This window comes from Mustela nigripes, chromosome 1 (genome assembly GCF_022355385.1).
Source record: "Mustela nigripes isolate SB6536 chromosome 1, MUSNIG.SB6536, whole genome shotgun sequence".
Lineage (NCBI taxonomy): Eukaryota > Metazoa > Chordata > Mammalia > Carnivora > Mustelidae > Mustela > Mustela nigripes.
This window is the reverse complement of record NC_081557.1, coordinates 25,864,782-25,892,698: the sequence shown is the minus strand read 5'-3', so window position 1 is coordinate 25,892,698 and position 27,917 is coordinate 25,864,782. Positions and strand designations below refer to the sequence as shown.

General features: G+C 40.6%; 2 protein-coding genes across 2 annotated transcripts in view; both read right to left on the bottom strand.

Annotated features, from left to right (window-relative positions):
• Positions 1-1,728, bottom strand: part of LGR4 (leucine rich repeat containing G protein-coupled receptor 4) — a 102,555-nt gene extending 100,827 nt beyond the window's left edge. The window contains exon 1 of the mRNA XM_059406765.1: positions 1,528-1,728. Within this exon, the coding sequence (XP_059262748.1) occupies positions 1,528-1,712 (185 nt within the window). The 5' untranslated portion in view covers positions 1,713-1,728. The remainder of the gene's footprint in view (positions 1-1,527) is intronic.
• Positions 1,729-17,236: 15,508 nt separating this feature from the next.
• On the bottom strand, positions 17,237-27,566 carry LIN7C (lin-7 homolog C, crumbs cell polarity complex component). The gene is made up of 5 exons (XM_059406751.1): positions 27,496-27,566; positions 24,103-24,221; positions 23,537-23,608; positions 21,252-21,461; positions 17,237-20,645 (listed from the first exon to the last, which is right to left on the bottom strand). Exons 1-5 carry the CDS (start codon positions 27,530-27,532, stop codon positions 20,490-20,492), a joined length of 594 nt encoding a protein of 197 aa, XP_059262734.1. The 5' UTR covers positions 27,533-27,566; the 3' UTR covers positions 17,237-20,489.
• Positions 27,567-27,917: the final 351 nt, after the last annotated feature.

The following is a 27,917-nucleotide window of genomic DNA, read 5'->3' as shown; positions in this document are numbered from 1 at the left end:
CATCTCCTCTACACAGTCTTCTTCCCCTCCCTTCCACTCGAACCTGCCCACTTGATATAACTTTTTGCAAACTGCTCTTCACTGCAAAATGAACTTCCTTCGGTAAGAAAGTTAAATTTCACCATACTGGAGGAAAATGACTTCAAATATGTTACTAGCACGTGAGAAAGAAGGATGGGGAGCTGGAGGCCAGAGAATGAGGCAGATTCCAAGTCAACAGGCTGCAATACTCAGTAAAACCCCACTGGCAGAGAGCAAGCCCAACGCCTCCCACCACCCACCTGGAAACACGGCAACGCTCTGGCCTGCACAGAAAGGAATTCTTCACGGGGTCAATTACTCCTTTAAAATTATTTATTTCTAAGAGGTCCCCTTCCTTGGCTATAAGGCAAAAGAAAATTCCCCTCACCACAGACCTCTCAGAATCCCTTCCTCAAACAGTTCTTTCGGGACTCTTGACATAATCACTCCGCAGACCACACAACACACAAGTGCATACACCAAGCCCTGCGTTCAGTTACCCTATTTTTTTATTGGTCGTATTTGCCAATACCACGGACGACACCTATTTCAGTTTGCTCTTCTTTTTTGAAGGGAATGTCTAAAGCCTCAGGTCTCCCTTTGAGGAGCGAGATTTTAAGAAGTCGGAACGCTCTGAGTGACTTCCCCAGCCCCAGGCAGCTCCAAAGAAAAGTTCTGGAGATGAATGCACAGCAGAAAACTGCTGCCTTCCATTCTAGAAGGTTGGGCAGAGAATATGGTCTGGAGCTTTGATTTTCTTCCAACATCCTGTACCTCAGGTCAGCATTCTTTCTTTAAAAGGCCTACTTGGGGAAGAAGAGTATTTTCACCAAAAGAAACCTGCAATTTCCCCCCTCCTTCCGTCTTATTTCTGCCCGGCTCCCCCCGCCCCCACCCAGTCCCCGCGCGCTCCAGAACCCCGGGCGTTTGTCGGGCAGTTCACGGTGGAACTGGACCGAGATGCCAGGTCGCTCTACCTGGATGAGGCCGAAATGGAAGGGGATTCACCCTGAGGTACAGGTGTTTCTTCTCCCCACATGCTGGAACCCAAAAAGCTCCAGGTGTTTCCCCACGAAACGTGCCTCGGTCTGCAGACCCAGGCCAAGTTCTAGGCGCCCTCAGCCTACCGACTATGAAGCTCTGGCCAGCTGAGCGGGGGCCCGCGTGAGAAGGGAAGGTCTCCTGAAAAGGCTGCCAGGGACAGACGTTTCCAGATTCCTTCCTCCTGCTTGGCCCCAGATACTCTTTCTGGGGGTGGGGGGGGGGGTGACTGTGCCCCAAAAGTCTGGGGTTAAAAAGCTGCTCGCGGCTCGGACCCGGACTGGCGAAGTCTGGAATGCCCGCCGCGCGGTAGTGGGTGCTGAGCACCTCCACACACAGGTGACCCGCGCCCCGCTCCTCGGAACACGGGTGGGTGGGGTGGGACGGGCCACCGACTCTGCCCCCCCCCTCGGGAACCCCCTGTCCCCCCAGCCCCGCCCCCAGGGCCCTCACCCCGGCACTCACAGCGCTTGGGTGAAGGCGCTGAGCCCCTCGGGCACGGCCGTCAGCCCCTTCCCGGAGCAGTCCACCCGACGGTCGCCGTCGCAGCTGCAGGGCGCCGCGCAGAGAGGCGGCGCCGCGCCGCTGGGCTCGGCCGAGCCGCGCAGCCCCAGAGCGAGGAAGCAGAGCAGCCCCAGCGGGCCCGGCATTGCTGCGGCCGCCTCCCGCGCCGGCCTCTCCCGCGGCGCCGCTCACTCGGCGCGCCTCCGCTGCCCTCCGACGCCCCCCGCCGCCCCGGGGCGGCAGGCCTGCGGACTGGGGCGGGGGCTCTCCTCTCTCGGCGGTCGCGCGGGCTCGGCCCCTTCAACAGTCCGCGGCGGCAGTGCAGGGACGCGGCGCTCCGGAGTTTCGCCCTTCCCGCTGCTCCATGGAAGCGCAGAGGCAGCCCCGCTCCTCCGGCGGCTCAGGCCAGCCGGCCCGGCCGTGCGCAGCTGCCGGGGCCGCGCTCTGCCATCGCACCCGCCTCCCCGTCCCCGGCCTCGCGCCTTTGCCGCTCTTCAAGGTTGCGGAGCGCAGCCTTCAGCCATGCCGGCCCCTCGCCCCAACCCCCGCCCGGCTCTCGTACAAACACCCAGGCTCCTGCTCGCTCTCTCGCAGCCGCGGCTCAATCTCCTCCCGTCCTTTTCCCTTCTAGGGTTGCACGCTCGGGTTCCCAAGCCCCCAGCCGCTGGGTTATGCAAATCACTTAGGTACATGCAAAACTAACCCTTCTCCCGGAGCGCCATTGGCCCGCAGAGGTCTCGAGCTCATTACTATGCAAAGAGGGGAGCCGCCACTGGCCAAGAGTAGGACCAGAGGGGCGTGTTTATCGGGCGTGAGTGACAAGGTAGTGCTGGTGCTGGTGCTGGTGGTGGTTCAAGGCAAAATCCCCGACTTGGCTCGATTTGCGTGGCAGACTGTGGATGGAAGGTGGAAGGATCTGAAGACGTGGAGCCTGTTTTTTCCCCCTCCCCCACCCGTCTTCTTCCCTCCGCAGAAACTGGATCTCCTAAATTGGATGACCTGAAAAGTAGAACTTGCCTCCAGCCTTCAGTTTAGTTTCAAATGACTCTCCGCTCTTCCAAAGGGTGAGGTCTTTGGGAGCTGTGCAAATGGAAAAAAGGTTTTTGAGGAGAAAGAGGAAGTCTCCCTTCTTCTGACATAATTTTTTAGGTTTTAGCTATATACGGAATTAAAGGCGCGTACCCTCACAACCCTCTCACTTCACCTGAGATCTTTACACCTATTTTGATAGGCACTGGTTAGCTAAGTCTTAGCAATGAACCACTGATGATACCAAGTTTTGGGGATCTCAGTTCAGACGGCTTTCTCACGTTCTTTAAAATCCTAAAACACAGGAATCTTGTAAGGGGCAAAAGAGGTGATGTTTCTGAACACTGGAAAATTTCTCCAGACAAGAGAACATTTGAGTGCTAGGTAACTACCACTAAGAAGTCATCCAGCAACTTTGGTGTCAGGTAATTTATCAGCATTCCTTCCTCTTGTGGACTTCTGGGGCTTAATAGACCCCAAAGAATCATTATTTGCAACAAATACTGCTTTATGGGCACCTCTTTTCTTACTTTCCACTATGCCTTTGGTTGTCTTACCATCTATATTAGGGACAGTTTTCATGAATACTTGAAGGCAGATGGGGTTAAAAATGTCACTATCATAAAGTTTACCACTCATGTCACTTAAGGAAAATGGAAATAAATTGATACAGACCTAAGAAGTTTAAAATGAGACATTGCCATCATCTTTGCATTTGAGAACTTATCTTTAAAAATAATGCCTAGCTGGGCATATGACTAATATACCATAAACTGATTTATATGCTAGAGAGTCAATAAATACACACTACACAAATGATCCCTGAAAGTAGAGTCTTGAGAGAGTCAATATATACAAACATGCCTTGACTTCCAGTTTTTAAGAATGACATATTTCCTCTTAATTGTGGGTCTGAAAGAGAACTCAGAGCTATATGGACAACCCTCTGGTTTTATAGATGAGAAATTCAAAACCCTCCAGTATTGTGTGCTGCCCAAGATCATCACAGAGCAACTCCTGGTCTCCTGACTCCTTGTCTCATGCCCTTGGAGCCTTCCCTAAATTAGTGCCCATTGTCTAAATCATTTCCATTATTTTCTGGCAACTCTCATGAGAAAGTGAAGTGAGGAAAAATTGTAAATTGGGTTTCTTTAATTGGTTCTCTTAAGACCACTCTTTTGATAACAACACGAAAGATGACAGAATTTCTCCTGCCAAGATATCACTTTCTTATGCAGTTTTAAAACAAGAATTATAGATTATACTGGTTGATTTTTTTTAACTAAAATAATTCATTTCCTTTCTTCTAAGGTAGTGGGTTTTAAACTTCAAGAAGCGTAAGAATCTCATGCAAAGCTTGATTAAAAATGCAAAGTGATTTAACAGACTTGTGTGGAGCCCAGGAATCAGGGTTTTGATGCCCATCACATGAAAGTGTTATAGGGAGTCCATAACCACATTTTTCCTTCGCTTCCAAGGAGTAAAGGGCTGGCAACTTCAGGGAAAGGGGAGATTCAGATTTTGGAGAAAGGAGACATGTAGATTTTATTGAAGAATAAATTCCTATTGTCTATCAGGTAAAGAAGGTGAGAAAAGAGATTTCAAATTTGCAGTTTGTCCAAGACACAAAATTTCAAGAGCAATGGACTTGAGTAAGGAAGAAAAGATGTAATATCTATAAAAGTGTTAATATCTCTTGTAGTTCCTATAGTATTTGTGCTTTACATTAAAGATAAATTGGCCAGTTAGTCTTCACTTCTTGGGTAATGTGTCCTAAGACAGCAAAACAAATAATTTTTTAGATTCTATCCCAGATAACTAGAGAAAAATGATCAGTTGTTAAATAAACCATAAGGACCTAGAAAGATATCAGGATGAACCAAAATGTGTTGGCAAGCTAAAACTCAACAGAGACTGTTTCCAGACCAGCTTGTCTTTCTCATTTTTAGTAGCTATGGATGAGTGAATGTGCAGCATCTACAGGCTAAAGAGGAAGTGGACCCTGGCCGCAAGGCTTCTGCACACTCTATAGGGCACTTTTGGGCAATGGAGAAGGCACCCATTTTGGGTGATGCTCACCTTGGGGCTTTTGGGCAAAGGGCACAACAAGGCTTATTGACTAGTGGACAAGCTAGACTTTGGTCCCATTCACCTCTTCACCCAGGTGCTCTTGTAAATATAGAGACTGTGTAAGTGTATGCAGAGGCTCCACCTGCTAGGCCAAGGTGCTCCATCAGGGAAATAAAAACTGGGAGGTCCTGGGGGCTCTTCCATAGTGCTATAATGATTGAAAGTCATTGAGCATACAGAATTTCATTTGTTATGAATTACTTCCAATTTATAGAAAGAACAAAAATCTGAGTTCACAACAATCAGCTTAAGAAACAAAATGTTGGGACACCTGTGTGGCTCAGTCAGTTAGGTATCTGCCTTTGGCTCAGGTCATGATCTCAGGGTCCTAGGATCCAGCCCAACATAGGGTTCCCTGCTCAGTGGGGAGTCTGCTTCTCTCTGTCCCTCTGCCTGCTGCTCCCCCCACCTGTGCTCTCTCTCTGTCTTAAAAAAAAGGAAAGAAAAAAACAATGTTACAGTTGTATTTGAAGCACACTTTGTGCCTCTCTCCAGTCTTTTTGACTTGGGAAGTCAGCCTTTTCCTAAATTTTGTAATTAATTTCCATGCATATTTTCATGCTTTTTTTTTTTAAGATTTTATTTATTTATTTGATAGACACAGATCACAAGTAGGCAGAGAGGAAGGCAGAGAGAGAGGAGGAAGCAGGCTCCCTGCTGAGCAGAGAGCCTGATGCGGGGCTCGATCCCAGCACTCTGGGATCGTGACCTGAGCTGAAGGCAGAGGCTTAACCCACTGAGCCACCCAGGCACCCCTATTTTTATGCTTTTTATATGTATGTATCCCTGAGTAATATACTGTCTTGTGTTGCAAATATAAATAATATAATTCTGTATTCCTGTGCACCTTGCTTTTTTCACTCAACTGTGAGCTTTATGAAATATGTGTTCATGGAATATGTGATCCTTTTAAATTCATCTTTATTATTAAATAGTATTCTATTTAAAGAATGTACCCAGTGTTTATCCATTTTATTGTTAATATTAAACTTATTTCTATTTTTTCTAACAATGGTACCATGAATATTTTTGTACAAGTCCCCTTATTTGTGCACTCAAAAATTTCTCTAACATGTGTCTTTTTTATATACGCGTATTATGTATGTGTATGTGTGTGTGTGTGTGTGTGTGTGTCTAGGAGTGGATTACGTTCACTCACTGTTATTGAATGTTATAAAATTCCTTTCAAAAGTGATTGAACTGGGGTGCCTGGCTGGCTCAGTCATTAAGCATCTGCCTTCAGCTCAGGTCATGATCCCAGGGCCCTGGGATCAAGCCCTACATCAGGCTCCCTGCTCAGTGGAAAGCCTGCTTCTCTCCTTCTCCCACTCCCCCTGCTTGTGTTCCCTCTCTTGCTGTGCCTTTCTCTGTCATATAAATAAATAAAACCTTTAAAAAAAAAAGTGATTGCACTTACTTGTGCTTCTCGCAGCAGAGAATAAAAATTCCCATTTCTCTATATTCTACCAGCACCCAATATTACAAGACTTAAATATTTATAAATCCAATGCATATGAAATGCCATCTCAATGTAGTTTAAATTTGAATTTCCCTGATTACAGCTGCATCTTTTCTCTATTTACTGGACATTTCAGGGTGCTCTTATGTGCATTTGTGTTGCCTACTGATTTCCTTTGCCTGGTTATTTCCTATTGGGTTGTTCATATTTGTTTTTATTGTTTGGGACCAGACAGTTAACACTCTGGGCTTTGTCAGCCATATGGTCTCTGTCACAACTATTCAACGCTGTCACTGCAGCGTCAAAGCAACCATAAATAACACATAAACAAATAGATGAGGCTGTGTTCCAATAAAACTTTTTGGGCAAAAATAGATATTGGGCTAGTTCTCGCCCCTGGGCCATAGTTTCACAGCACTGTTTTATAGGTGCAAATCCCTTATTGAAATCTGATTATTTTTGAACCATTTGCAAGATTATGTGAAATTCAAAAAGACATACCTCAAAGGTGATCATCTTTTCTTATAAGTTGAGATCAAGAAAAACTTTCAAATTTCTGGTCCTGTGGTGAGCTCATGCTAAAGATTGTATTTTGGAATGAGCTATGAATGGTCCAGAAAGAGTCCTGGGCACTCAAGGTTTACCTTATTTTCCATCCAAAAAGCACTCCAAAGATTTTTGACCTGAGACAATCACATGACCTATGAAAAGGTGCTACTGGCTTTATAAAAGCATGGGTGCCAAACCTGCCACCCAAAGTTAGAAGCTTGAATATGTATATTAAAAATACTTGGGCACCTGGGTGGCTCAGTGAGTTAAGCAACTGCCTTCAGCTCAAGTCATGATCCTGGAGTCCCAGGATCGAGTCCCACATCGGGCTCCCAGCTCCGCAGGGAGTCTGCTTCTCCCTCTGCTCCCTCTCATACAAATAAATAAATTAAATCTTTTTAAAAAGTTTATATTTATGTTATTATATTCATATTTACACATGCAAACACATACATGTACATGGGTATCTATATGTACGTATACATACATAAACATTTCAAAACATGAGAGAGTCAAGGAATAAAGAAAGAATATCACACCCATCAGATATCTGGTATGTATCTAACAGTTGATGTCTCGAGAAATGCTATTGTTTCTAAGCTTGGAGTCCTCCACATTTGCATTTGGGGCAAGCAGAGCCCCCACGCTCGTTTAGAGGCTCGCCAAACTCGTGCTTTCCTGGTCTTAAACAGGTGTTTTCACCGACTCGTTCTTTTCTTCTGGGTCTCAGTGTCCCTAGAGTGATCCCGTTATGCACAGGACCTATAGTTTAGGGATAATTTAAAATAACAACAATCACTCTGAAGCATACAAAATAACAATGGAAAATGGCTGATCTATTAAAAGTTGCACTGTGGCCAGATTTGGGCTTCTGGGCCCATTTTCCTCTACTGCCACATGCGCAGATTTGACAGACCTTGGGATGGAAGGACTGGCAGCTTCTTGTGTGACTGACTGAAATCCATTTTTGAAATCAGCTCTTTTCAAGACATCACCAAAGAGGTCTCAGTTTCCTGACCTGGTCGGACATCCTGGGGTCAGAGACCCTTTTCAGTACTTCTGAAGACCCATATTCACCCCAAATTTCAAAACATTCAGATAAATATCAAAAATATTTTCCTATTCATGCCCAGTCTTTCTAAACCCGATTTTCTTATTCTGATCTTTTCCCTTTCAAATCAAACCCAAGAGGTGAAAGACATTCAAAGGACACAATTTCCGAATGACAGAACCACATGTAGATCCCAAGGCCTGAGTGCCTGAGAGCCTACTGGGGAGGCTCAGAACTAAGCAGAGGTAAATAAGCATTACAGAAGCCAGGCATTGTAACAGATAGAACAATGAAAGTGTAAAATAAAATTAAATAAATAGAAATCTAGAAAGATTATCACCTGGTCACTCTGAGAAATTGTTAGGAGCAAAGTACTAACACAAAGTTCAGTCACAGAATTGGGTTCCTTTTTACTCTTTCAGAATTCCAAATAAGAGCTTGAACATTTTAGGAAGACCATAGCATGAGACAAGATTTCAAAGAACCACATGCAAAATGCTGGCATCCCATAAGCCAAATGCATGCAGAAGACCAGCGCTTGGGAGTAGTTTTTACCTGGCAACTGAAATATCCCAGAAAGCTCTTCTTCATCTGCATGAACATATTTGGAAAGGAATCTAGGAAAGAAGCAGTAAGAGAATTTAAACTCAAAGAGAAGCTGTGGGAAGATGGGGAGAGAAAACATCCCATTCTGTAGATTCTTTCTATTCCTGACTTGGACGCCTAATGTTGTGTCAAGAAGGACACTACTGAACACCTCACGGGTAATTTCAAAAGCTTTCTTTTTGTCTAGTGACAGTTACCATGACTCTCTTCAAAATAAGGAGTGGCAATCACAATGAAAACTTTTAATCACCCTAGGACTTTTGAAAATGTTTTTAAAACCTTTTTAAAAATAAAATCGGAGACAATGATTTTAGACAACACAGGCAAACTACCAACCGTCTGTAATTTTCATTTGAGAAATGAGCAAAGACAACTATGGAGACCAGATCAATGGTCTTAGACTTTAGGATGATGCCCAAAACGCTATTCTTGGAGTCTGGTCGGCAAACTCTTAGTACTATTTATTAAACTTTTTGCGTCATGTTACTGCTAAAATATATGAACTCTGTTCATAGAACGGAGTAAGTAAGGAAAGTTAAAAAATTTTTCAATATGAAAATGAATAAAAGACCTTGAGGTAAGGTGCCTGGGTGGCTCAGTTCTCAGGCGTCTGCCTTCGACTCAGGTCATGATCCCAGGGTTCTGTGATGAAGCCCTACACTGGGCTCTCTGCTCAGCGGGAAGCCTGCTTCTCCCTCTCCCACTCCCCCTGCCTGCTCATGTACCCTCTCTCACTGTCAAATAAATAAATAAAATCTTAAAAAACAAAAAACAAAAAGACCTTGAGGGGATAGAGAAATATATATATCTTTTCGAGCCCCATGAACTCATGACCTGGGGATCAAGAGTCACATGTCCTACCTACTGAGCCAGTCAGACGCCCTGAGATGAAAGAAACATATCATAGTAACTTGGCCAGTTTGCTCCTTTTATATCAGAATAACACAAACTGTAAAGATTTCCAACATTCTCTGGAATGTTACATGTAGACTGGCCTACTTTAATCTAAACTGTTTATCCCTTAGCAGAGTAGATTCGGAATAAAGAGTTTAGATTAAAGTAGGCCAGTCTACATGTAAATCACCTGGGAAGATGTTTAAAAACTACCCCTCCATTGATTCTGATGTCGTAAGCCTGACATGGGGCTCTGGATTCTCAGTATTTAAAATTTCTTTATTTTAATGTAGTTTCCCACCCAAATTTATGATTCTCTGATAGAAGATTGTGCAAGCGTGGGCCCTTGGAGAAGCAAACACAGATCATAGGATAGCTCATGCCAGACATTTCTTAGGGGAAGTATTTCTGAGGGAAAATGGGAAGAGGAAGGACAGAGGGAGACCTTTTAGAACCATTAGATTGGGACACGGGTTTGACTCCAGGACAGCAGAGAAGGAAGGACAAGAAGTTGGGTGAGTCTTTGAAGTGTAGTTGACAAGGAGAGACCTGGAGGGGATTATGCTAAGGGAAGGGAGTCACGCAGAGAAGACAATTATATGGTTTCACTCTTTTGTGGGACATAAGCAATAGCACTGAGGACTACAAGGGAAGGGAGGGAAATCTGGAGGGGGAGAAATCAGAGAGAGAGAGATGAGCCAGGAGAGACTGTGCACCCCAGGAAGTGGACTGAGGGTTTCAGAAGGGAGGGAGGGGGTGATGGGTACTAAGGAGGGCATGTGTAGTGATGAGCACTGGGTGTTATACGTAACGGATCAATCATTGAACGCTACATCAAAACTAATGATGTACTACTCTGCGGTGGCTAATTGAACATAATAAAAAATAAATAAATAAATGCTTTTTGTAAGGGAAGAGAAAAGTGCAGTTCTATCAAGGTTTGGCAAGATCAGTGGGGAGACCCGGAGAGAAAATCACCATCGGAAGAGTCCCTTTGTCTCCTGAGCAAGCCTGCTTTAGCTGTGCTCGGTCCCTGACTGGGTCCAGCCCAGCGAAGATGTGGTAAAGGATTTCTCAGCAGGACTGAGAGAGTCCGTTAGCCTCCCCATAGCCACAGGGGCATTTCCGTGGCAGCCTCACCAAAGAAGGTACGGTAAGGAGTCCCTCCCTTCATGCAGCTTCCAGTCCAACGTAATTTAGGGAATTTAGAAAAGACCTTAAGGCTTGTTGAGTCTCCTGTCTGAGGCTGAAGAATGGGCAAGTGTCTCTGTCACTCTTGGATGCATCAAGTGTCAGCGTACTCACACGCCCATCTGTAGCATCCCTCTCTGAGCAGATGGGCTGTTCAGAAGTTCCATCCTCTGTGGTGCCAAGCTCTTTCTCCTTGATACGTTAAAATACTCAGAAATACAAAGAAATGTGGAGATCATATGTAAAATCCCCTCGTTCAACAGTGAGAAATCGGACCCACAGAGGGTAACTACATTACCCCCGGCAACATACCTGGTGAATGGCAGATCTGGAGCTAATCTGGAGTGCCTGCTCTCTCTCTCTCGGACAAATAAATAAATAAGTAAAATCTTAAAAAAAAAAAAAAAAAAAAGATGGATGCTATAAATGGGCATGTGAGTACTCTATAATTGGTTTAATTTGTGTTTTTAATTTAGACGGAAGAGAGAAAAATTTTTCAAAAATGTAGTGTCATGCAAAGCAAGTTAATCTCAAGGCCTCAGATGGTCTTTGGTTTATTTAAGGAACGTGCCATGTCCTCTCTGAAAGGACTTTTCTCTTGATCAAACATCCTGTTTGGGCTCGGGTGAAGATAAGGAAGAGGCTCAAAGCCAAAGACAATTTCCAGTCAACTCGAGTTGTTCGTACGTAGAAGCCCTACAATAATACTACAGGCATCCTTCCTCCGCACAATCTCTGGCAGCCTATAGACCAAATGTAGGTAGATAGTCACATAAGTTGGTGATTTGTACAGATTTGCTCTGTTTTCTTTCAAGGTGTATTTGAGTTTACTCATTTATGTGTTTTGACTTTTATAAAATACATTTAAAGATTAATTTTGCATGTGAAAGAAAAGATTGGGTACATTGGGTACAAACAAGAGGAGAGGTTATTATCTCGCTGCAGAAAGTCTGCAGAGAGGTCAGGCCTCGGGGCAGGTTGATGTGGCCACTCAGTGATGTCATCAAGAACCTGAGGTTCTTTCTATTTCTTCTCTGTTCTCTCTTCAGTATTGGCTGCAAACTCTGGCAATTCCATGGCTGTGGCAGCAGTTAGGTTCCAGAGAGGAAGATGCTGCGGGTCACACAGGGTCATAGGGAGAACCCAGCAGGGTGATCCGGAGACAGAAGACCTCAGCAAGCAGAGTGTTTGGGCCACAACTAGATTATAGAACTCAGGAACAGCCAGGCAGAAGACACGCAGAGGGCCCCGTTGAGGGACATGGAGCTTCTGTGTCTTCCTTCTCCAGGGGTGCCGCTGTCCTCATACTGCTCCACCTGTTCACCAACCGGAGAGTCAAATCAATAGATTTTTACATTTTTGGCCTGATCTTTAGTCAGCAAGAACGGTTAGAAATTTCTGAAACAGAAACAGTAGCACTTTGGTGCCATCTTGTGGTGAAATATGAAAAGGCAGGAGGAAACCGACTATCCACATAGAGTATAATCAATCCGTGAGGTTCTCCCCATTTACAGAAAGGAGGTAAGAAAGGGGGGTGTGTGAGTGTGTGTGTGCACGTGCTATTGCCTCCTTCCCTCCTTAATAATATTTAAAATGAAAATATTTATAAAAATTCCAATATTTCCAATATTTGCAAATTTTAAAAATGGTTTAGATTATGGTTTAAAATTTTGTTTTGTTTCCAACCATTCTTCTCATACAATTATTTATATGTTTATGATTTACCTTGCTGTGGGGACATCACACCTTCTAGGTTTAAATTCTCAGTGTCTACTTCTGCTTACATGCATGGAAGCATTCATTCTATGCAACATGGCATGATGATCCAAGCTCTAATCTGGGAAAAAGAAAGAGGCATTTTTGTCTTGGCTCTGCCCATATCCGTCTAGGGAGTGAGCGAGCTGTGCCCTTGCAGGATGGAAAGATGAGAGCTGAGCCATGGTCCAGACTAGGTTGATGCATTTGGCTTCTTTTTAAAGATTATTTATTTATTTGTCAGATAGAGAGAGAGAGAGAGAGAGATCACAATTAGGCCAAGAGGCAGACAGAGGCAGAGGGAGAAGCAGGTTCCCTGACGAGCAAGGAGCCCGATGTGGGACTCGATCCCAGGACGCTGGGATCATGACCAGAGCTGAAGGCAGCCGCTTAACCAACTGAGCCACCCAGGCGTCCCAAAGCATATTTACTTCTGAAGCCTAGATATATGCACTTGCCCGGTCTTTAATAGAAAGTAAGCTCTATGAAGCAAGGGCTTCATTTTGTTCTCTATTGTATCCGTATCCCCTAGACCGTAATTGTCCCATGGTAGACATTCAACAAATATTTGTAATATGAGTAAAAAATGAAGAGGACATTTTGGTACCCATCTGCCAACTCATTTGTCTTACTTCCTGCCATATTCAGAGCCATAATGGGGGAAAAGCAACCCTGTTTATTGGGCCCTGTTGAAAACTCAAGTCCCTAGACAGGCACATGGATAGCTTCTGCAGTTCACACCATGCAGGTTTCTCTTCAAATGCCCATGTCCTCAGAGAGACCTTTCCTCACTTGCTAAAAAAGCATTCTTTCATATTATTTTCTCAACAAATATTGTCTATGTGCCAGGTACTATTCCCAGCTCTGGATATAGGACAGTGAACAAAACGGAATCCTGCCAGCCCTCAACAATTATGATCTTGGGGAGGGAGTGGGCTGACAAGATAGACAAATACAGATCAGCAGAGGGTGAAGGAGATTCCAGGCAGAGGAAAGAGCAAGTGTAAAGGCGTGTCATGTTTGGAGACACAAGAAGGGTGGCAAATAGAGGGAGCTAACGTAACTTTCTTTGCTATCTTCCATGAACAGGACCTGGCACACTAATGGAGTGAGGGATTGATGAAGATATTATCCCTATAGTATTACGGTCCTTCCTGGACCATTTGTTTTAACATCAAGATCAGCTGACAAACTGTTGCTTTTTTATGGTTCCAAGGTAAATAAATTCTTTTTTTTTTTTTAAGATTTTTTATTTATTTGTCAGAGAGAGCGAGCGAGAGCGAGCACAGGCAGACAGAGTGGAAGGCAGAGTCAGACGGAGAAGCAGGCTCCCTGTGGAGCAAGGAGCCCGATATGGGACTTGATCCCAGGACGCTGGGATCATGACCTGAGCCGAAGGCAGCTGCCCAACCAACTGAGCCACCCAGGCGTCCCGGTAAATAAATTCTTGATCTAACTGGGAATCATGGAAAGTAAACCAATTCAACAAGGTAGAACAAATCACAGTACTGTTTCAGGCACCATGCTAGGTTAATGAGAGTGGTGATCCTTCTTGTTGTCATGAACTAAAATCCTAACGGGGAAAACACAATGAAGTGCATACTCTAAATAAGGCATTGCCACATTAACAGAGGATGAGGAATGTATCTTTGAGTGAACAGAAGCCTTAACAGAGGTGACTTCAGTTTAAACCTGAATGGGGAGCAGCAACCAGAGGGAGAACCTTCTGGCAAAAGGCCTTTGGTGTGGGGTCAAGCAAGCGGAGCAGGGGGAGGAGATGAGGCCTGAGAGGAAGTGGGGAATGAAGTGGGCAGAAACTTTCCAATCACAGCAAGGCGTTCAGATTCTATCCTAAGTACAATGAAGAGTTTTCGGGATGGAACAACACAACTGGTTCTGGCTGCATCCATGCTTTTCAGTCAGGCATGTGGATGCTAAGGAGCCAGTACAAACCTTTACAGGGTGAAATCCCCCTGGCCAAGGGCCAACTCTCATCATGTTCCACCTGGGGCAAGGGCTGCTATACAAAGTTTCTTCTCACTGCTAGATCTTTTACCTCTGCCAACTCCTACATAAGTCCTTGAATTGAGAAAGATGCAGCCAGGCAGCAACTGGCAGCCCTAAAGAAAGGAAAAACAAAGTTCTGAGCGGTTTCAGATGGCCCTTTGGAGGTACAAGCTCAACAGAGCTGCATGGGAGTCAAACAGAAAACAAAAGAACCCGGCATTCCCCCACTCCAGAGGTGAGAAATCTTCCCCTGGTCAAAACCACTTCTACTGACACCTTTTTATCACACATGGGGAAAGTCATATTCAACTTTGCTTCTGTACCTATTTTTGGTAACTAATGCCATCAAAACATGGATTCTCTTACACATGGAGTTCTCTCGGGTTGCTGAAACAAAGTACCACAAACTGGACTGGGTGGCTTAAGTAAGAGAAATTTATTCTCATGGCTCCGGAGACTAAAGTCCAAGATCCAAGTGTGTCTGCAGGTTTGTCTCCTGTGAAAGAGAATCTGTGAAAGGACTGTGAAAGAGAATCTGGTCATACCTTTCTGCTGGTTCCTGGAAGGTTTGCCAGCAATTTTTGGTGTTCTTTGGCCTATAGAAGCATCACCCCATTCATCTGCCCATGGTGTTCCCCGCGTTGTATTCAAATTTCCCTTTTTTTAAAAAAATTTTTAATTTTTTTTAATAAACATATAGTGTATTTTTATCCCCAGGGGCAAATTTCCCTTTTTTAATGAAAATACCAGCCATGTTGGATTAGGCTCCCCCCTCGCTTTAACTGGATGACCTCTGTAAAGACTCCATCTTCAAATTAGGCCACATTCTGAGGTACTGGGGGTTAGGACTCCCAACGGATCTTTTTTGGGAGGCACACAATTCAATCTGTAACACCTTAAGATGCAAAATCAAAGTTAGATGGCATTTAAACTCTGGACTCAAACCTACATCAAGTAAGAGATACCAGAAACACAAATTTCCCCCTATTTCATGTCGATTGCACTTTTTGCCAAATAAAAAAAACTAAAGGTTTGAGTTTTTGAAACTGATTAGAATTACTTTCCAGAACTGCCAAATAAGAGCAAAGTAAGGGGAACTTATCAGCAACCAATGGCTAAATTTTCTTTTTATCCCCCTGGTTACAATTCTGGAGATTGTAACAAATTAAGATTTCTTCCACACTTCCTCCTCTAAAGAAAACATAAAAAAAGAAAAAAGAAAGCCTTTTTATAGGACCAAAATATACCTCTGCAAGTTGATGAGTATTAGGAGAGCTCTCACACCTAGCTTGTTGATATAAAGCACATTGTCCTTTAAAAAAAAATTAAATTGATATAATAAAATTTACAAATGGGTTCTATATGAATTTATCATTTGCTTACCATATGAAGTAAATCTTAAAAATCCCAGTAGGTGGAGGTTATCTGCCACCAAATAAGTGAACAAAAAACTGGGTCACCACTTCATTAATTAAAATGAGAGTAATTAACAATAGTGAGTATTTTAAAACCAGAATTGAATGATTTAGAAAATCGGTATTCTAGCTTATTGGTATTTTGAAGAAACTGAATGCTAACAGTAAGTGCTTTTTGTTGTATCCCTTGTGGCTTAACACATCTTCATGCATTTTAAAAATACACAATGCTGAATTATGCCTTTTATATATGTCTGACACCCATTCCAGCAATCCATGGTTTCTAGAGCTAGGTCATATCCTTCCTACAAACTGCTTTTTTTTTTTTTTTAAACTGCTTTTTTGATTAAACAAATCCCTTACTTGAACTTAGTGTGATTTTGATTTTGAATGTGGCCTTAATCCTCCACCCCCCAAGCCCCACCAATTTTAGAATTCCATTAGCTCTTTGATCCAAGTGGACAGAAATTTGAAAATTCCTTATGAATCTTATTCCTTATGAAGTTTTCAAACATAATTTTTACTTATTTATCTTTAAAGATTTTATTTATTTGAGAGAGAGACAGAGAAAGCACGAGGGGGGAGGGTCAAAGCAAGCAGCAGGCTCCCCCCTGAGCACGGAGCTTGACGTGGGACTGGATCCCAGGATGCCGGGATCATGATCTGAGTGGAAGGCAAGACGCCCAATTGACTGAACCACCCAGGTGTCCTTCAAGCATAATTTAAATGCTGTTTCCTCACCATCAAAAGTAAGAACTTGCTAATTTTAATTATGTGGTCACATATCTTCCTTCAACTACTAAGTTCCCTTAAGCTTTTATATGCAAATAATAGCAGACACAAATAGCACTCACTTCACCAGGCACCTTTTTCAGGGCTTGACAGATAACGACCAGTTACAGGCATTCTTATTACACATGACAGGTGAGGAACTAAGGTCCAGAGAACTAACTTCTGTTAAGATTACACAATAATGGTGAGTCTGGGATTCACACCAGGGTAGTGAGCCTGTACACACTGTGCCGTCAATCACATGCCATACTGCCTCTCTCAAAATAACACAAGAGAATTTTTTCTGTAGTTATATTTTATGAAAGACCAAACAAAATATAGGAATTCAAAGGTTCACTCAATAGTAACTACCATACATTATGCTTTTTACCTTATGTAAAAGTTATTTTATACAGAGCTTTCAGAAACACATTTATTGTAGAAGTTATACCAATTTTTTAAAAAAAATCCAAATAATAGGAACATAATACAAATTTATTTTAAATAAACCTTAGAATCAGGATTAACTTGGTAAATGAAATCATCTATTGAAAAAGTGTTAAATCCATTTGGGACTTACTTCCTTGCCTCAAACCAAAGAATTAAAGTAGAAGCAAACTATCTGCTGATATTTTTAGAAACTATGTCCAGGTACAAATTAGTTTGGAAGTTCTTGAAAATTAATGAGCAGGCAAATTGGTTTTCTCTGCTATTTAACCATTACAGAACTACAATAACCACTGAAGAAACACTATTAGTGGAATTCTGGACAATAGAAAGTATGACACCAGACTGTTAGGAGAGACAACAAAATTTAAGTTAGAAAATTCATAAACATATATTTATTGGAAATACAATTACCAGAGTCCTGGATATTTCAGTGATCATTCCACATTATAAAATATTCATAACATGTATTCTTTTAAGTCTACACCAAGTCATGCTGACATTCTTTTCAGAGAAGCCATAGCCGTTTCTTCTATTAAATGCTATAATATTCATTTAAATTGTAAACAAAGTACTTGAGCCAAACTACTTAAGTACTTGAGAAAAATAATTAAAAAATTTAGTAGAGGAAGACAACGATTTTTTAAAAACACATCTGAATTACCAAACCCCAAAGAACCAGGCCATTACAATCTAGTATACTAACAGATAAAGCGGCCATATGAAGACAGCACATAATTATCAATGACAGTATTTCTCACCTGCAGTTTTTAAACATGCTTTCTCAACTAATAAACATTTATTTTTGTTAAGGTTTAAAGGCAAAAGGGGCAGAAAGATGACAGACATTAAAATTTTAAACTACTGGCAGATTTAAAAAAAAGATAAAAGATAAACTGTAATTACTTCCCAAATAAGGAATGCCAAGTATCTTTTATTCTTAAAGAAATTACTAAGGAAGATACTCAATTACTATATTTGCAGCTACTTAAAGGTAGCCGTAATTTGAGTTATTCTACTCTGATACTTCCAAACAGAATCCAGTGTAATTAGAGCATTTTATAAAGAGGAAAACAAGCAGTTTTCTACCCTAGATGTCCTTTAGAACTACCTGGGAAGCTTAAAAAATTAAGTATCTGGCTGCACCCTCAAAGATTCTGAACTTACTTGGTATGGAATGGAAGTCCTGTAGTGCTACTTCTTAAAAGCTCTGCAGGGCGTTCTAATGTGCAGCAAAGGCTGAAAACCACTGAATCCACCCCTTTTGAAATACCAAGAAATTAGATGGAAATTGGGTAGTTTATAATTTACAAATAAGAAAACTTATTATATACTTATAATGTGCCTAGTTACGTTCATGAATCATACATTTATTTATAAGATGACAACTCCCTTCATTCCCTCACTATATACTAGACCACTACTGTACATCATTGCCACTGAACGACTGTATTTTTCTATGGTCAAGATTTAAAATTCCGGGATACACTGTGAAAACTGCATTAACAAAAACAAACTACTGCTACTCATGCTCAACAGGAGCAAGCAAAACTACTGTATTTGGCTCCTTTAAGCTATCTTTATTTTAAGAATTATAAATAAGTGCCAACCCACACAACGAACAGATTGTGGATTACTGTAGAAGGAAAAAAAATAGCTTACTCAACTTACTAAGTTTCAACACCAAAAAAGATTGAACTTGGCTGAAAGTTCTGAAACAGCTGAGATACTGAACCAGGAAGCTATAATTTATAATGAAATGTTGACACACCCTTAAAAGCTACTACAGCTGTAGCTATACTAAAATAAGATTTTTCAGGATTTACTTACCCTGTAATGCAAGAATACGAGCATAATAATATTACTGTTTTTATATGCACCAATATCTCTCTTTAATATGTAAAGCTCTACAACAAATACCTCTAATAATTTTACAATTAAATTAAGTCCATAATTCTACACTACTTTGGTCTCAACATTTTAAAAACATCAATTAATTTTGAAAATACACAATTTAACAACATGATCCTATCAATACAAGCACGTTTTGTAGTGGACTAAAGACACATTCAACCATGCAATCCAGTGTTCAATACCTAAATGATAAATAACAATGCTGATTGACTTATTCTGAAAATCATTGAAAACTGGAATAATCTTGTTAAGACTCACAGTGCTCACAAACATGCAGAAAAAGGTATACATTTCTATTCTTCCAGAAGGAATGTTACAAAATGCCCACTTTTTACACAGGGTCAGTAATTAGGATAAATTCCTTATACATTTCAACCCATTATCTTCTTTTTAGCATCTGTCACTTTAAATTCTTAAAAACCATACAAACGTTCCTATAAGTTGTGACTGAAAATGAACTTCAACTCTTAATTTCCACCTTGAAAAAGACCTCAGTCATAGTCCTACACTAGTAGCTGCCTTTCAGTTAAAGAGTGACATCCAGTGGACAAATGAAAGTATCTCTCACAATTCCCATCATTTGAATCAAAGATCACATCTCTGAATTCAACCATCTCAGTATGAATGAGTTCCTACTCATTTTGACTTAAGAGTCTGCAGATCCTTATGAATATATCATCTCATAATTTCTATGTATCTTAAGTATATCCTTCTATCTTCTTCCTACTTAAAACCAATTCTTATGTTGAGCTAGTTAAGAGTGTGTAACCCTTGAGGCTAGTGAGGTTGAGTATTCCTTTATTTTGCTTCTGCTATTTACCAGAACGAACTAATTGGCTCATCTCTAGGAATGGAAACACCAAAATATAAGAAATATATTTAAATAAAAATGAACAGTATTAAAAGAATTTGCAAAAGATGAAACCTGAACCTGTTTTTGCATTTGTAATTTAAGATATGTTGTTGAACATAAATAGGTATAATCAGTAATATCCTCTTGCCTCACTGCTCAAATATTATGAAATATATATTTTAGCAATGATTGTTTCAGTGTTTAAAAACTTTTATAAATCAGTATAAATGAATATTCATTATACGTTATGTTTAAATAAAAGTAAAAAACTTCTACTCTGCTGCGTTATGATTTACCACTGATTATATATATTATGTGTGTGTTCAAAGTACAAAATGCAGCAGTGCTGTGAACACTGATAGTGTAATGAACTGCTGTAGCTGAGACTGTTAATGTTTAATTTCTTGGAAAACCATAAAGAAATTTTACAGGTTAAAAAAAATAGAGTAAGCAAAAAAAAGAATTGGAGAACTGTTATTTTTAAATAAGCAGCCAAATGAAGAAAACTTTTTTTTCCTAAAAAAAGATTAAGAATGTAAAAGTACATTTTAATATTAAAAAAGCATTTTTAAAAATCTATAACAACTTTATGACAAAATCTGCATTTGAAAAAGGCCTGTAAAAACAGCAGGACAGAATTGCCCTCATCACCTTTCACTTTTTCTTGTCAGAAAAGTGTATGCATCTCTGGAACCACAACAATGTTAAAATAGGTGTTTATAAAATGGCAAGGAGGATTTCGCAGGAAGTTTCTGTTTCTTTTTTACAATCATTGGCATTGCGGCCATCAGTAGGTCACAAGTAAAACTTTTCTAGCTAAAAGCAAAATGGAATATAAAGTTTTGAACTGCATTATGTCTGTTGCCTGCGTTTCGCTGATCTCATTTTTTCAAAGCGTGACTCCATTTCTTCTAGGACCTTGGGTGTATATCGTACTACTAATTTAACCTTTCCCTGAGCTGCTTTCAGCAGTTCTACAGCTTTTTCATGATGTTCTCCTTCAACGCTCTACGAAAAAAATAGACATGAACACACATACAATTAATATTCAGGTTTTGTTAGGTAACTCAAAACACAAAATGTTTACAATACATATAAGTAAAAAAGTTTTAATGTATCATCTCAACACAACAAACCTATGAGATAATCTGGCTTTATCATTTTAATCCATGTGAAATCTTCTGCTAAAATAGTATTGTTTGTAGTCCAGGAACTGGTTTTTAAGTTCCAAATAATTACTCCTAATACCAATTTATTTGCCGTATTATTTCACTAAGTCAGAATTAAATTAAGCAATGGCTCTACTATAAGACTAAAACAAGGGCAGACTTTTATTAATTAATGTACTTCTTTAACTACTAGAGAGCTTAATTATTTCATAAAAATCACACGAAGCATTGCAAATTTACATTGGAAAAGCAGCAAAACACACTTAAAATGCCTTAAAAAGTATCTGTGTCCTAAGTAGTACTGCCCAGGATTCTCCTAAGGGATTTCTGAACTACAAAGCTTCTTTGGTTCTCCCTCACCCCCACCATCTTGTTTCTAGAACTCAAATACACCCCCAAGTGGTTACAATGCATTACTACAAATAGAAATAAAATTCATCCATACCACTCCATTAACAGAAAGGAGTTGATCTCCCCGCTTGAGGCCCCCATGTCTATCAGCAATTCCACCTGGAATTATTCGAGATATATAGATTGGAGAGTTTTGTTCTTTGCCTCCCATAATATTGAATCCAAGGCCTTCTTCTGTTTTTGGTAGCTCAACAACACGAGGATGAGAATGTCCTTCGCTGGCAGCAAATGCAGCCACAGTAGCCTCAAAGAAAATTTTACATATTTAAAAATGTGAACTTTATTTGTTTCAGTTCTTTTGTCTCTTTTTAATTTTTTTTATTTTTTAAAGATTATATTTATTTATTTGACATGAAGATAGAGCGTGAACACAAACAGGGGGAATGGCAGAGGGAGAAGGTCCCTGCCGACAAGGAGCCTGATTTGGGACTTGATCCCAGGAGCCTGGGATCATGACCTGAGCCAAAGACAGATGCTCAACTGACTGAGCCACCCAGATGCCCCTTTTTGTCTCTTTTTTATTTACTTTTGATGTGTGCATGCTCACAAATTCACTGGGAGTTAGGAGAAGATAAAACTAAGTGCATGGGGTTTTAGAGATGATGACTAGAAAGCACACCCTGAATCTACATAGGAGGTATTAAGATTGATTAGGTCACTCAGCCACCCAGTGTCCAGAACTTCTGAGCAGCAATAGGCAAGCAGGCTTGCCTGGCATATGAACACTGGAGCACTTTAACAGAAAACTCCTCCCCAGCATGCCAGCAGCCCTGAACTTGGGGCTCAAGAGCCCGGCTCCTTCAGGAGTTTTTGTACAAGCACAACCTACATACATAATAATCTGTAAGGCGATAAGTGTTCTTACACAGTCATTTGGGCTGCTGTAATATGTAATAAATGACAAATTAAATAATTCACTGCTGAGAAAAAGATGGGTACAGACAACCGTGAAATTTTTTGTTGCTTTAGTTAACTACCCAGTTACTACTAAAATCCCACAGAAGATGAAACAAAGTCACATCTTCTTCAAAACTTTCAAATTTAGACTAATCTACATTAATTCTAACACAAAGTTGAGATTTGCTTCATTCTGCTTTTAAAGGTAATGAAGTAATCTGGTACCATTTTTCATGACAGATCAGGGTACATGAGCAAAAATGGGAAGAAGGAGGAAATCAAGATCTACTGAATATCACTAGGTTCCAAGGTCTGAAAGAATCTGTTTTAGATAACAGAACTAAGGTCCAGAAATTCAGTAAGCCATGAAGGTCATAAAACTAAGGAATTTCAAGCCAAGTTTCTATACTTTTATAGCAAATGGTAGATATCTGATAGGCTTATTTTGAAAACTAACAGAGTATCGTTCTCTCTCTCTCTCTTTTTTAAAGATTATTTATTTATTTATTTATTTGACAGACAGAGATCACAGGTAGGCAGAAAGCCCGATGCATGGCTAGACCCCAGGACCCTGGGATCATGACCTGAGCCGAAGGCAGAAGCTTTAACCTACTGAGCCACCCAGGCACCCCTAACAGAGTATCTTTCAAGTTGCACTAAACTTCTCAAATACAGAGAAAGACATTTTTTAATGCTCTTCCAAACTGTATCCACATGTTTAAGTGTTTATATTCAACAAAAAATCCAATATTTCCTTTTATGGACCAATAACTAACAAGACAAAAGTACTTGCTAATGAGTAAATCTAATATAAGTCCCCTAATGCTGATATTTATTTTAACAAAACATGCTAGACATTGAGGTCAATGCTAGAAATATCAGAGGAAAGCACTGGGACAGAAAAGTACATAAAACCTACTATATGCAGCTCTGAGGAGGTAACCTACTAACAACATCACCCCGTATTTGCGGAGTTAAGGTGAAGGTGAAAAGCAAAGAGCAACCTGCAGGAGTACCCAGTCCTACCATTTGCTGTTTGTGTGGTCTGAGAAAAATAATCTAATCTAATGTTTCCTCACTGATAAAATCAGAATAATATATACCTCAGAGTTTTGATGAAAATTTACATAATGATATATGTATATTATATATAACAACGGTGTATTACATGTGCATTATTATTTTTGTGCAAGTGTATTTTTAATGCATTATCTAAACCGTATAATGAAGTATTCCTTGCAAAGCCAATAAAAAATGTCTTATCCTTGTATGTGAGACAAGTTTAGTGTGGCTTGAAAGATACTCTATGTTAGTTTTCAAAACAAGCCTTTCAAATATCTAATAATTACATATTTTAAAACTTTCATTTATGATGAATTCTCTCACTTTTACTAAATAACAAAAAACAAAAACAAAAATTACCTTTGCAGTTGCATTAGCTCTCACTTCAGGACTGCTACTGATGTCCACAGTCTCGTAGACATGTTCATATACCTGTAAAACCCAATATCATCATGATTTAAAATCTCAGAATATACTACATTTGAGTTCTAAGTTAATTTATTAAGCGTGTTCAAGTTTTAGGCAAAGTTATGCCATCTTGGTAAAATGTTTTTCTATTAAAAATTCCAAAAAATGAAAAGGTACAAAGTTCCAGTTATAAAATAAATATGGACATGAAAAGTATAGCATTGGGAATATCTTAGTATTGTAATAACATGTCTGGTGACAGATGATGACTACACTTATTGTGGTGAACACTGAATAATGAACAGAATTGCTGAATCAACATGTACACCTGAAATTTATGTTACATTGTATGTTAGCCATACTTCAACAAATTTTTTTTTTTTCAAAAAATGAAGAGGGATAGGTTCTAATATTTTTCTAAAGTTTGTTTTCTTAAGAACTTCTGAACCCAAATTTCACAGTATTATGTTATACCTAATTAACTCAGGCTTTTGGTAAATTTAATACCATTTACTTACCTCTCTTACAGCATTGCAGAATTCACTTTGAAGGACTCTTTGTAAAGCCTGAAGTTTCTGTGGTGGTACCTCTCCACTTCTTTGCAGTTTTTCCAGTAACTCAATTGCTCTACAAATATCTAGAGTTAAACAAACAAACACTGACAGATGATTTTCTCTGAAGATTTTTTAAATGCCTCGTAACAAGATTCAGTCCCCAAGGATTAACCAGAAAAATGTAGAATATGGAGAAAAAAACAAAACATAAGAGCATGAGTTTGTGTGTTTGGTGGGGGGAAGGAGGGTTGTGAACACACATTAAGAGGGAGGAAATGCAAAATCTGAGAATGCTTTTATGCAATTATGAACCTAATGTTGCACACATAAGATCTGAAAAACAGTATCTTTGAAAAGATGGAGGAAAACTGAATATAAAATATTAAATGTCACAGGAAAGGACAGGTGTTCAAATGTGACAGATACATGAACTGTATTGCTTCAAAATGCTGACAGTTCTTTCTGGAACTAGTTAGACAATTAAAATTTATCTATCACTATTAGTGATCAAAGCACAGAGGAGTGAAAGGACTGTGTGCTAATGAAATTCCTTTTCATTTCCCAAAGAAAACTATAATTTATATGTGGATATGAGCCATTCAGTAACAGACGCAGTTAGTGGCAGGGACAGTTAAAACAGTGGTATAAAGGAACAAATTAACTGTGGTCTGCTTTCAGCTTATAATCATTAACACAGTATTTTAATTAAGATAGGCTCAATCAAATACATATGTTCACAAAATAGAAAAATAAAAAGTTTTGTCAATCTGGCCTCAATATTAGCTGTGTGAGCTTGGGCAAGTTATTTAATGTCTGTGCCTCAGTGTTTCTGCTGTAAAATGAAGTTAACAGTACTTCCCTATAAGATGTACTTGACCAAAAAAAAAAAAAAAAAAAAGACTTACCTGACAAAACCAAAAAACACATGTCTGACATGTAGCAAGCATAACTGTTAAGTTACCTGGATGTCAATTAATCACAAGAAATATTAAGGGGTTGTACAGATTTACACAAATATATTAAGCATGTTAGGAAATTCTCATTGGGAAGTGTAAGAATATTTTATGAAAATTAAAAAATGTTACAAGATTCAGTTATACTGGGGCGCCTGGGTGGCTCAGGTTGGTTGAGCATCTGCCTTAGGCTCAGGTCATGATCTCTGGGTCTTGGGATGAGCCTTGCGGTCAGGTGCCGTACTTAGCAGGGCACCTCTCTCAAATAAATAAATAAGATCTTTTATAAAAAGACTGAGTCATGTTTAAAGCACTGTTAGTAACTGACTCTATTTTTTTTTTCTTAACTGTTTTTGTACCCCAGGAGGCTAGAGTACATATTACTTTATTATTCTTTGCCTCCTTCTGAAAGGAAAAAGCTCTAAACTTTGTATTATACCACAAGTCTGAAACTTTTTCCTTATAGAATTAATATGGCCTTCTTTGTGTATGCAACTGCAAAACTAGGAATAAATGTAGTGAAAAAAGAAGTAGATTTTCAATTTCAGGTAATAAAAGCTTAAAATGATGTCAATCAAATGCAATGGAATCAGACTTTCCCCATTCTGATAACCCACCCCTAGGATGACTGGTGAATACAGATTGTTGGTTAATGGATTCTTTTAATTTACAAGTTATGATATGTAAGCTACATAAATATTTTGAAGTAACAAAAAATCTTTACTGAGCCTAAACTGTATCCAATACATGCTTAAATGTATTCCACTGAATCATGTTTTGATTATTTAGAAGACACTCAGAACTTGATCATATGCATTAATTTTAAATTGTAGGACTGTTGGGAGTGTTTGTTAATAGAGTTTGTTATTAAACCAAGTTCTAAAGAAAACAGGTGATGTAATCTTTCTTATCCTGCTAAATGGCAACCACTACCAATTCATTCTACTAAGCTGCTGAGCATTCTATTATAGGACTGAAAAGAACGCGGAAAAAGGGGGGGGGGGGAGAGTCATGACTACCAAAACTAAATGCCAGAGGTGAAGTTTTACACTTTGTGCTGCACTTAAAAATACAAAAGACCGCCAACATGTTAGAATCCTGCAACTGGCTTTCAAAGAAAAACACCTACTCCTCTGTTCACAAGGAACAGAGTTGTTCCCACCTTCAAAGCACAGTGCCATTGTGCTCAAGAGGAAGATGTCACAGTCTTAGGCCTAACTTAGTAAGTCTTCCCAGAGTAGCTACTCCTCTGTCAAAAATGATTCCTTAATGGTCTGGTGGGCAGGAGGGAAACCAGTATCATTTATAAAGAGACTTACAAATAGTGAACACCGTAAGGAATTAATAATGTTAAGTGAGCATCTGTGTGAAGGTATGAGGAAAGAGGTTTCTCTACGTACAGTAATTCCAAAAAATATATTTCTTCTTGGGGTAGAAGTTACTTAATATTCAGGCTGTAACTGCAAATGTTAATATTTCGAAGATATTTACAATCGCCACCCTTTATTTTGTTTACTACTAGTACTCAAAACGTTCAGTTTGTTTTTCGCTTACCAATAACTTCTAATACTGGTGTGTCAAAGACATGCTTGGTCTGGGGAAGGAAAGAGTGGAATGCTGAAAATATGGAACAGGAGCCCGAAAGGAGCATAGCCATGTACTGTCACTAGCTCTTCCGTATCTAATTACTCAGCAGAACAGATTTTACTCTCTTGACAGTCTGCTCTAAAAAGCAAGCAACCAGCCAGTTACCAGTGTTAAGATCTGTAAAGAGGGAATAAGACTATACGTTCGGTATTTTACAACCTACCAATTCCAACTAGTTATGTAACCTTCTTCCCAAGACCAAATCAGCAGAATGGTTTTTAAAGCACCTTCTCGGTGCTTGGGAGGGGCACCAAAGCCAGGAAGTCGCCCGAAACAAACACAAGTGAGGCCGTGGTAAAAATAAAGTCGGAGTTCGTGCGTAAATATGGATTCTGGTAAATGCGCTGTGTGCCTGGGAGGTCTGCGATGTGTGAGTGAAGGCGGGGACACCGGATTTGTGCGGGCAAAAATAAAGCCAGTGACTGCGGTTGGTCCCAAATGGGCTTGTGATGTTGGCTTCTGGGCGCCCCGTCTGCTGTGCGCACCCAAGGAGCGCGTGTGCGGCGTGTGTCTGCGAAGGCGGACAGGTGGTGTTTAACTGTACTGTGCCCCGGCATAGTCCATGTGAACAGAGCAGGGGTCTAAGTATCAGTCAAGGGACCACAAGCGCCCTCCCAGGGGCCAAGCGCAGCGACTTCGGCGCCAGGGACAGCCTGGATCCAGATCTTGAAACCTGGGTCGCCCCTCCTCCCCTCCGGCAATACGGCACTCTTTCACTCCCGCCGCCCACCTCGGTCTCGGCCTCGGCCGTACTCACCCCTCTCCAGCCGCACAGGTTCCCCCAACGCCGCCATCTTCTCCCTTTGCCTGCAGACCCACAGGAAATGACGACATAGGGTGCGGTGGAGAGGCGGGGCTTAGCGGGAGCTGGAAGGCGATGGATTGACAGTATCGCGAGAGTAGGAGCGGAGGCTCTGACGGTAGTGGGGGCGATATAGGAGCAGGGATCTTGGCGATGGTCTTGCGCAGGGTAGGAAGCGGTCCTGTGGCTAGCGGATTCCCCGGTCTCCGAAGGCGAAGAAGCACCTTTCCTGACTCTTGCTGCCTGCCTCGGACTCCAGCCTTGTCCCACTCGCTTGGAACTTTTGGCTCCAAGTGAAGTCTGGCTTCTTGTCCTGGTTTGACCAGAAATAGCTGTACGAGTCTGGACTCCTTACTTAATCTCTTTTGGCCTCAGTT